Source organism: Nicotiana tabacum, chromosome 19, assembly GCF_000715075.1.
Source record: "Nicotiana tabacum cultivar K326 chromosome 19, ASM71507v2, whole genome shotgun sequence".
Taxonomy (NCBI): domain Eukaryota; kingdom Viridiplantae; phylum Streptophyta; class Magnoliopsida; order Solanales; family Solanaceae; genus Nicotiana; species Nicotiana tabacum.
Window position 1 is genome coordinate 82,300,020 of NC_134098.1, and position 11,892 is coordinate 82,311,911.

Sequence of the window (11,892 nt, forward strand, 5' to 3'; positions counted from 1 at the left end):
TGTTCTAAGACCTCGAAAAGCACCATTTATCATTTCTCGACTAGCGTGCGCAGTCCGTACAATTTTTCAGAAAAGTTTTTATATGAAAAATGGATTAAAATAGGAAATAGAGCTTTAAAACTCAACTAAGTTGACTTTGGTCAATATTTTGAGCAAACGGACCCGGATAAGTATTTTGAAAATTCTGGTAGGTCCGTATCGTGATTTGGGATTTGGGCGTATGCCCGGAATTGAATTCCGAGATCCCTAACCCGAGTTATGATATTTTGATGAAAATTAAAAGCTTGAAAGCTTAATGATTTCTAAGAAATTACTGATGTTGGATTTATTGACCTCGGGTCCGTATTTTAGTTTCGGAGCCCGGTATAGGTCCACTATAATATTTATGACGTGTCTACCGAATTCGGTGAGAATCAGAGTTGATTTGACGTGATTCTAACGTCCGGTTGTAAAAATATAAGTTTTAAAGTTTTCTTGAAAACTTCCTTTGATTTGGTGTCTCATTCGTAGTTCTAGGTATTATTTTGGTGATTCGATCACGCGAGCAAGTTCGTATGATGTTTTAGGACTTGAGTGCATGTTTGGTTTGGAGCCCCGAGGTTTCGGGTTGATTTCGGGTGGTTAACGAACCATTTTTGGACTTGGAAAAAACTGCAGAAATCTGCTTCTGGTATCCTTCTTCGCGTTCGTGAGAGGTGGCTCGCGTTTGCGAAGAAGAAACTGGAGGCAGGTGAAATTTACTCTTCGCGTTCGCGAAGAGGGGGACGCGTTCGCGAAGGGAAGAGGGCAGTGTTCATCGCGAATGCGTGGAAGCGTTCGCGTTCGCGTAGAAGGCGAGGCCTGGCCGGGCACCAAACGTTAAAGCTTCGCGTTCGCGTAGGGTGTATCGCGTCCGCGAAGGCCAAATTTGGCAAGGCTTCGCGTTCGCGACATTGCCTTCGCGTTCGAGAAGAGCAAAGTTTTGGCAGCACAAAAATATGTTTCGCGAACGCGAGTCACTGACCGCGTTATCGAAGGGTAAAAATCCCAGAAACAGAACTTAAGTTCTGGAAATGGGGTTTCGACTCATTTTCAATTCTTTCCCATTTTTGAGCTCGGGTAAAGCGATTTTTGGGCTATTTTTACGGAAAAATATTGGGGTAAGTGTTCCTTATCCTATATTGATTATATTTCATGATTTCATACTTATTTATATCATGAATCCGTGAATTTATGGAAGAAAAATCAGATTTTTATAAAATCTTCCAAAAACGAAGATTTAAGATTTGAAGGTCCATTTGATATCGGAATTGGACAAATTTGGTATGGTTGAACTCGTATCAGAACGGGTGTTCGGATTTCGTGAGTTTTTTCGGGATTTGAGACGTGGGTCCCACTGCCGAATATTTTAATGAATTTCGGATTTTTATCCAAAAAATTTATAAATTCATATGGAATTAATTCCTATGATTCGTATTGAATATATCGAATTGTTTGTGAATAGTTTTGAAGCTTTCGGAGGCAAATTTAAAAGGGAAAGCTGTGGTTGAATAATTGAATGGAATTCGTAAAGCGAGGTAAGTGTCAGGGTTAACCTTGACTTGAGGGAATAGAACCCTTAAATTATTTATTATGTGAATTGCATGTGAACGACGTATAGGCGAGGTGACGAGTGTCTATACGTCGTCAACTTAATTATTTGCCTGCTTACTTGAAAAATCATAAATTATTTTTAATCATAAATTAATTATTCTAATAATTGTTTCTCTCTTATTCTTTGTCAAAATATTAATTCTTGAATTCCTGCATTAATTGTTACATGCTATTTGAATTATGTGTTTTAATTGTTATTTGACATTTAGCATATTAAATATTAAACTGCCTATTTCCTCCCTGATTTCTATAATAAATTATTAATTGTCATTGTTTGTTTCATAATTAAATTATAATTATTGTATGCTTGTTGTCTTATGATTTTATATTAATTGTTGCGTTTATTGGGGAATTTCTTCTATAAGAATTGATTGAAATAAAAATATTAGAGGATCGGGTTACATGCCGCAACAGACTTATTAAAAGTTAACATTGGAGGATCGGGTTGCACGCCGCAACAGACTTATTAAAAGTTAACATTGGAGGATCGGGTTGCACGCCGCAACAGACTTGTTAAAAAGTTAATATTGGAGGATCGGGTAGCACGCCGCAATAGACTTGTTAAAAAGTTAATATTGGAGGATCGGGTTACACGCCGCAACAGACTTATTAAAAGTCAATATTGGGGGATCGGATTGCACGCCGCAATAGACTTAATGAAAAGTCAATATTGGGGGATCGGATTACAGGCCGCAACAGACTTATTTAAAAGTCTATATATATATTTGATCGAAATAAATATACAACAGAACTGAATGTGAATATATTGTGAGAGCGGGTTGCACGCTGCAACAGAATTGAATGTGAATATATTGTGAGAGCGGGTTGCACGCTGCAACAGAATTAATGGAAATGATAATTGGTTATGACTGCTGAGTTGCCTTCAATTATTATAAATGAATTACTGGTTTATTTCTATTATTGTTGTTGTTACTAATATTGCGTACATGTTAATGTAAGTGAACCGCCTTAGCCTCGTCACTACTTCGTCGAGGTTAGGCTCAGCACTTACCAGTACATGGGGTCGGTTGTACTGATACTACACTCTGCACTTCTTGTGCAGATTTTGGAGTTGGTCCCAGCGGCGTACCATAGACTTGCTCGGATTTCAGCTACCAGAGGAGACTTGAGGTATAACTGCATGGCGTCCGCAGTTCTGAAGTCCCCGTCTATTTTACTTTAGCTGTGTATTTATTTCCAGACAGCTTTATTTTATTCAGACCTTATTTATATTTATTCTAAAAGCTCGTGCACTTGTGACACTAATTTTGGGATGGTATTTAGACACCGTTATTTTTATGGATTATTCACTATATTTCAAACTTTGCTTCCGTTTTTGTTTTCTTGATTATTAATAATTTAAAAATTATTTAAAAATTTATTAATATTATTCTAACGTTGGCTTGCCTAGCAAGTGAAATGTTAGGCGCCATCACGGTCCGAAGAAGGGAATTTTGGGTCGTGACATTAAGTTATTAAGAAAATAATTAAATGATAATTTTGTCTGATTTAAAATTTATTTTTAAAAGATAATCAATTACGATAGGAATATTCCAATCCTGAACCCTGCATGAACGGGAGATACTTTATGCACAGAGTTGTCATTTTTTCAATTCAAAATCTACTTTAATAATTACAAATTTATCCAATATAAATTACTAGTCATCAAAGTTCTAGTTGATTTCAAAGTCCATGAAAAAAATGATAGTACTACTAATGAATATAACACGTCCCATTCATAATAGACGAATCTGCGACCTCTCTCTCTATATATAACATCATCTTTTAGTTGGGGGATCCAACCAACTAAAGAATCTTGTAAAACATAGAACTGAATATATCAATGGAGGCAGTATTCAACAACGTAGGGATACTGTCCATGGCCACCTTAATAGGGTTAAGAAGACCTTCAGCTACTCTTTTTTCCTCCTTGAGCCGTTTAGGACAGCCATCACTACTTGTATCAAAAGCCTGCCTCTCTAGTGGCACGATAGCTGAACAAAATCCCGTTATTATTAGGCGTTCAGGGAATTACAAACCTTCTATGTGGGATTTTGAATATATTCAGTCCATACACAATGATTACATGGTATTCTGTTTGTATTGTTTTTGTTTTACACACATTCTTTCATAATTGTTCTTGTTAATTATTTAAAAATCAGCATATATTATATCAAGGTGAGGAATTCTATCAAGGTGAGATATATTTTGATTAAGTGGATTAAAGTTAAATAAGATGATTTGGTTTTGTCATATATTGTTTCTCATACAACATTAATTTTCATGTAAAGGTGGTGGAAGAGCACATGACTTTGCAGAAAAGTTATCATTTTCAAGGGATAGACTGGTGGAGAATTTGTTTTGGGCAGTGGGGATAGAATTTGAGCCTCAACACAGCTACTTCCGAAGAATGTTGACAAAAGTCATTGCTTTTGTTGGAATAATAGATGATATTTATGATGTTTATGGCACTCTTGATGAGTTGGAAGTCTTCACTGATGCTATTGAAAGGTCAGTTACTTTTGGGAAAAATAGCTATATATATCTCTAGTTAATCACCTTTCTCCTCGTGTTTGTCAAGTGAAATTAATTTTGTTATTATTCTGTATTGTTGTAATAAACAATTTAACTTTCTGAAAAAACAAAACAGAAAGTTAGTAATACTTGTTTAACGAAATAGATTCTGGAAAACAAAAAATAGTATAGGAATAAATCGAGCCCACTGAATACACAGTGTGTCCTTAAGGAAATTATTCCCCTCAAGTACCCGAGGTGCTGGAATATATCCTCCCAGGATAGAACGATTTAACTCACCAGTGTATTGGTACCAAAAACTCTGATGAACTGCGAACCACTCAATGGTCGTAAAACACACTGGAAAATATTGTGCAGAAGAAGAAGAAGAAGAAGAAGCTCAGAAAATTTCGTAAGGAAAGATTCTGGGATTCAAACTCTATTTATAGAGTTGCTGGCATTATTTCTGAAAAGGTTTGCAAACCTTTCAGAAACAGCCATAGCTGTTGGAAAAGGGGTGTTTGAAATATTGGTTAATTATTTAATTAATTAAATAAATAATTGAAAGAAATTTTGTCCAAAAAGATTAATCAATCAATCGTTGACCGAATCCGAATCCGAATCCGAAGCCGAAGCCGAAGCCGAGCCGAGCGAGCGACGACGACGACGGCGCGAGGCTTGCCTTTTTCTTAACTCTTTAAGAGCTAGAAGAAGAGCAATTATATATATATACCCATCAAAAGCCTTTTCTTCCTCCGATATGAGACAATGTTTCTTTCCCAAGGGAAACTCAAATATTTTATTTCCCCTCCATTTCTCATTCACCTTCTTTAAGCTACACAAGCTTAAAATCCCAACAATCCCCCACATGAATGGGGAATGGCTATAAAATAAAGGAATGCACGGACGCGTGTGTGTTTTACATGCAAGAATTAATTGCATCTGGATAAGTAGGTTTTCCTTTGAACTTTTCGTTGTGAACTTATATCGGATATACTCGGTCAATCGGTAGATTTGATATATTTGAACCGTCGAGCTTTGTTGTATACCTAGACAACATAAGTCACATAATCAATCCTTAACCATCTATGGTTCTCACGGTTATGTTCGTTTCAGCCATGAACACCGCCTGGTTTCATGAGTGCTTAGAGAATGGGCCTTTACTTTCATTCCCCTTGAAGCGACTTACACTTCACACTCACATAGGTGATTTCTAAACGTGTAATCCTATAGACATACTATCTGGTCATATCCTGCCAGACTTAGCAAATCATTAAAAAACCTTTAAGCTTTGTTGACTCATCAAAAAGCCTTAATGCTTTACCTCGATTTCTGAACATTGTCTTCATCACGAGAATGGGTTGAGTTATTTGACAACGTTGAATCGTCATTCATAACTTTGTTTGATCTCTTTGAACCTAGCTCGTGGGATCTCCAGTCTGCTAGGTAGAGTTACCGTCATGATGACTTGTCCTAGACCTTAACCCCATTCTCTTTGATGATCTTTCAACTGCCTCTCTAGATAGGCCTTTTGTAAGTGAATCCGACACGTTATCTCTTGACTTTATGTAGTCAATTGTGATAACACCACTAGAGAGTAGTTGTCTAACGGTATTGTGTCTCCGCCGTATATGACGAGATTTTTCGTTATACATAACGCTCCCTGCCCTGCCTATTGCCGCTTGACTATCACAATGTATACAAATAGGTGCCAAAGATTTGGGCCAAAATGGAATATCTTCCAAGAAATTCCGGAGCCATTCAGCTTCTTCACCGGCCTTATCTAAAGCTATGAATTCAGATTCCATTGTAGAACGGGCGATTCACGTTTGTTTGGATGATTTCCAAGACACTGCTTCACCCCCAATTGTGAAAACATATCCACTCGTGGATTTAACTTTAGATGATCCAGTGATCCAATTTGCATCACTATATCCCTCGATCACGGAGGGATATTTGTTATAATGCAAAGCGTAATTTTGGGTATGTTTGAGATACCCCAGAACTCGTTTCATTGCCATCCAATATATGTGATTGGGATTACTTGTAAACCGACTCAGTTTACTAATAGCACATGCTATATCTGGCCGTGTACAATTCATGATATACATCAAACTTCCCAATACTCTTGCATAATCCAATTGTGAGTTACTTTCACCTTCATTCTTTTGAAGTGCATAACTCACGTCAATTGGAGTCTTGGCAATTTTGAAATCCAAATACTTGAACTTGTCAAGTACCTTTTCAATGTAGTGAGACTGTGATAATTCTAGACCTTGTGGAGTCTTGTGAATTCTGATTCCTAAGATCACATCAGCAACTCCTAAGTCTTTCATATCGAATTAGCTAGCCAACATGCGCTTAGTAGCATTTATATCTGCCATATTTTTGCTCATTATCAACATGTCATCAACATATAAACAAATAATGACTTCATGACCTGGAGTGTTTTTAATGTAAACACATTTGTCGCACTCGTTGATTTTAAACCCACTTGCCAACATTGTTTGGTCAAATTTGGCATGCCATTGTTTGGGTACTTGTTTAAGTCCATAAAGTGATTTAACAAGTTTGCACACTTTCTTTTTCTTTACCAGTTACCACAAAACCCTCAGGTTATTCCATGTAAATCTCTTCCTCTAATTCTCCATTTAAAAAAGCTGTTTTAACATCCATTTGATAGATTTCAAGATCATACACGGTCGCTAGTGCCACTAACACCCTAATAGATGTTATCCTCGTTACTGGCGAGTAAGTGTCAAAGTAATCAAGGCCTTCCTTTTGTCTATAACCTTTGACAACAAGTCTTGCCTTATATTTGTCAATAGTGCCATCAGCTTTCACTTTCCGTTTAAAGATCCATTTCGAACCTAAAGGCTTATTTCCTGGAGGAAGATCTACCAATTCCCATGTATGGTTATCCAAAATTGATTGAATCTCACTATTGACTGCCTCTTTCTAAAATGCTGAATCAGAAGATGGCATAGTTGCTTTAAAAGTTTGAGGCTCATTTTCAAGCAAGAATGTCACAAAATCTGGTCCAAAGGAAGTAGATGTTCTTTGACGTTTGCTACGCCTTGGATCTTCTATACTTGGAGTATTTTCCTTTGGTTCTTCCCGAGGTCGTTTAGGTCTTTCACTTAACGACTCACATTCAGTTTTATACGGATAGATGCTTTCAAAGAATTCAGCATTATCTGATTCCATTACCGTATTAATGTGAATTTCGGGATTATCGGATTTATGAACCAAAAACCGACATGCTTTACTGTTTGTAGCATATCCAATGAAAACGCAATCAATAGTTTTTGGTCCGATTTTAACCCCTTTAGGTAAAGGAACTTGTACCTTTGCTAGACACCCCCACACTTTGAAATATTTCAAGTTGGGTTTTCTTCCTTTCCATTTTTCATATGGAATAGATTGCGTTTTGCTGTGAGGTATTCTGTTGAGTATTCGGTTAGCTGTAAGGATAGCTTCGCCCCACAAACTCTGCGGTAATCCGAAACTTATTAATAAAAAATTCATCATTTCCTTTAATGTCCGATTTTTCCTTTTCGCAATTCCATTGGATTGAGGTGTGCAAGGTGCAGTAGTTTGATGGATAATTCCATATTCCGAACATATTTCTGCAAATGAAAATTCATATTCTCCACCCCTATCACCTCTAATCATTTTGATCTTTTTATTCAATTGATTCTCCACTTCATTCTTGTATTGCTTAAATGCTTCAATTGCTTCATCCTTACTATTAAGCAAATAAACATAACAATATCGAGTGCAGTCGTCAATAAAAGTAATAAAATACTTTTTTCCACCTCGAGATGGTGTCGACTTCATATCACAAATGTCAGTATGAATTAAGTCTAAAGGATTTGAATTCCTTTCAATAGACTTATAAGGATGTTTTACAAACTTAGACTCAACACATATTTGATATTTTGATTTATTACACTCGAATTTAGGCAACACTTCTAAATTAATTAACTTCCGCAAGGTTTTGTAATTGACATGTCCTAAACGAATATGCCATAAATCATTTGACTCCAATAAATAAGAAGAAGCTGCAATTTTATTCATACTGTCAACAACCATTACATTTAGTTTGAAGAGGCCCTCTGTGAGGTAGCCCTTTCCAACATACATTTCATTCTTGCTTACAACAACTTTATCAGAAACAAATACACATTTGAATCCGTTCTTAACAAGCAAAGAAGTAGAAACTAAATTTTTCCTAATAGTAGGAATATGAAGAACGTTGTTGAGCGTTAACACCTTGCCGGAAGTCATCTTCAGGAATATCTTCCCATAACCTTCAATCTTGGCTGTTGCAGTATTTCCCATGGAAAGCTCTTCTTCGGGACCAGCAGTAGAGTAAGTCGCAAATGCTTCCTTGACAGCACAAACATGTCGAGTGGCTCCAGAGTCAATCCACCACTCCTTCGGATTTCCAACTAGGTTGCATTCCGAAAGCATTGCACACAGATCATCAATGTCATCATTCATCTCCACTATGTTGGCTTGTCCCTTCTTCTTATACTTTTTCGGGAGACGACAATCAGGGGCTTTATGACCGATTTTTCCACAATTGTAGCAGTTGCCCTTAAATTTTTTTTTGTTCTGCTCCTTAGTCTGTCCAGAAGACCTCTTTCTCTTCTTACTTTTTGGAGTAGTCTCCTCAACGATATTAGCTCCCATGATCGTTGAATTTCCACGAGACTTCTTCTCGGCTGTTTTGTTGTCTTCCTCAATCTTGAGACGAATCACAAGATCTTCCAACTTCATTTCTTTGCGCTTGTGCTTAAGATAGTTCTTGTTTTGCGAAGGAGGCAATTTTTCAATCATTGCAGCCACTTGAAATGCTTCATTCACGACCATACCTTCAGCAATAAGGTCATGAAAAATAAGTTGAAGCTCCTGAACTTGGGTTCCAACAGTTTTACTGTCTATCATTTTATAGTCTAGAAACTTGGCAACTACGAACTTCTTCAAGCATGCATCTTCAGTCTTGTACTTCTTCTCAAGTGCGTCCCATAATTATTTCGAAGTATTCATCGCACTGTACACATTGTACAAGTCATCCTCTAAAGCGCTTAAAATATAGCCTTTGCAAAGAAAATTTGACTGCTTCCACGCCTCAACAATCATGAATTTCTCGTTGTCCGGCATGTCCGCAGCAGGTACTGGAGGTTCTTCACTAGTGAATTTCTGCATACCAAGTGTGGTAAGCCAAAAGAACACCCTTTGCTGCCATCCTTTTGAAGTTGGCTCCGAAAAATTTTCCCGATTTCTCTGCCGGTGGAACAGCAGTCCGGCTTGACGAGGCTATCGTCGTTGCCGCAATAGTCGCAGAAGAATTTCCGTTATCAATTGCCATTTCTCACTGTAAACAACAAAAGAGTTCAATTAATGGTAAAATCAGAACAGTAAACAATATTGTTATTAACAAAAACAATATGTATAATAAATAAAATCGAAGTTTTTATATACTGTTTCACAGAAAAACGATGAAGTTTTTATGTTCTTCAAATCGTTTTACGAATTTCAATACTCTGATGAAGTTTTTATATCTTCAAATCAGAATAGTAAAATTCAAAAGGAGTAGAAAACCACAGGTTTTAATCTCCATAAACAAAATACAGAATATAAAAAAAAAATTCCTTAAGATTGTGATTATTCTGTATTGCTGTAATAAACAATTTAACTTTCTGAAAAAAATAAAAATAAAAAGTTAGTAATACTTGTTTAACGAAATAGATTCTGGAAAATAAAAAACAGTATAGGAATAAATCGAGCCCACTGAATACACAGTGTGTCCTTAAGAAAATTATTCCCCTCAAGTACCCGAGGTGCTGGAATATATCCTCCCAGGATAGAACGATTTAACTCACCAGTGTATTGGTACCAAAAAATCTGATGAACTGTGAACCACTCAATGGTCGTAAAACACACTGGAAAATATTGTGCAGAAGAAGAAGCTCAGAAAATTTCGTAAGGAAAGATTCTGGGATTCAAACTCTATTTATAGAGTTGCTGGCATTATTTCTGAAAAGGTTTGCAACCTTTCAGAAACAGCCATGGCTGTTGGAAAAGGGGTATTTGAAATATTGCGGGAAAAATATATTTAAAATAATCCGGAAAAGAAAACGGGCCTGATCGAAGAATCCGAATCCGAATTCGAAGCCGAAGCCGAAGCCGAAGCCGAAGCCGAAGCCGAGCCGAGCGAGCGACGACGACGACGGCGCGAGGCTTGCCTTTTTCTTAACTCTTTAAGAGCTAGAAGAAGAGCAATTATATATATACCCATCAAAAGCCTTTTCTTCCTCCGATATGGGATAATGTCCCTTTCCCAAGGAAAACTCAAATATTTTATTTTTCCTCCATTTCTCATTCACCTTTTTTAAGCTACACAAGCTTAAAATCCCAACAAATTTAATATCTGATAATATAAATTCAGATGGGAGATAAAAGCGATAGAGCAACTTCTAGACTATATGAAAGTATGTTACCTTACACTATTCAATATTACAAATGAAATGGCGTATGAGATTCTCAAAGAGCAAGGATCGACGTCGTACCCTACCTTACAAAATCTATATGATTCATTTTACTTAAGATTTTTCCTTCTTTTAGTATGTACCCTTAATTTCTTTTAGCTATTGTTCTCTCTTCCCAAACTGCCTCTAATTCTCTCGTGAGGCGTATCCAATATTTAAATTTGATGTGTTCAACCTTTAAGCTTTTCATCATAAGAACCAATTGTATTTTTGAAATTACGGTTTCAGAATTTAATATTCATTGAAAACTTACTGAAATTTCACATATATAGCTATGCTCTAACCTATTAAACCCATGCGACATCTGTCAGCCTCCGCAATATCCCCCCACCCCACCCCCAAAACAACAACAAAAAAAATACTATAAATTTAAAAAATAATCAATTTATTTGCACTATTAATTATTTGAGACATGTTATTAGTGGGCAGATTTGTGCAAATCTTTCATACGAGAAGCAAGATGGTATTACAGTGGATATGTGCCAACTCTGAAAGAATACATGGACAATGCATGGATCTCAATTGCAGTTCCTATGGTATTAGTCCATGCATTTTTCCTCGTCACAAATTCAGTTCCCAAAGAGGCATTGGAATCATTAAGCAAATATCCTGACTTAATTCGCTGCTTTGCTACAATTTTTCGTCTTGCCGATGATTTAGCGACATCATCAGTATGCTTTTAAACCTTTATTCTCTCATATAAAATTAATTTATACGACTCCTGATTTATAATTATAAACAATACTTGTGTCTCATTTATTTATTTATTTTAATAATTAATTCAGGATGAATTGAAGAGGGGTGATGTTCCTAAGTCAATTCAGTGTTACATGAACGAAAAGGATGCTTCCGAAGAAGAGGCGAGAGAACACATACATTTCTGTATTAAGGAGACATGGGAACGGATGAACACAGCTCAAAGGGAAAACTCGTTATTTTCTAAAACATTCGTCGAAATTACAAAGAATATCGCAAGAACAGCACATTGCATGTATTTGCATGGACATGGGCATGGAATTCAAAATGGCGAAGTTAAAAATAGTATCTCCAAAATACTTTTTGAGCCTATCACAATTCCAAGTCCATGAAAATTATTATGTACTGCATCTATGATCAAAAAATAAGACTCTAAACCTATGCTTGCGCAAAATAAAATAAAAAACAGCATCTCAACATAAGGCACCTTTGT

At 36.4% G+C, this 11,892-nt stretch overlaps 1 protein-coding gene across 1 annotated transcript; it reads left to right on the forward strand.

Annotated features, from left to right (window-relative positions):
- The first annotated feature begins 3,475 nt into the window (after positions 1–3,475).
- LOC142173566 ((R)-linalool synthase TPS5, chloroplastic-like) lies at positions 3,476–11,843 on the forward strand. Its single transcript, XM_075239184.1, has 5 exons — positions 3,476–3,728; positions 3,924–4,143; positions 10,604–10,646; positions 11,126–11,374; positions 11,489–11,843. Exons 1-5 carry the CDS (start codon positions 3,476–3,478, stop codon positions 11,789–11,791), a joined length of 1,068 nt encoding a protein of 355 aa, XP_075095285.1. The 3' UTR covers positions 11,792–11,843.
- The last annotated feature ends 49 nt before the right edge of the window (positions 11,844–11,892 follow it).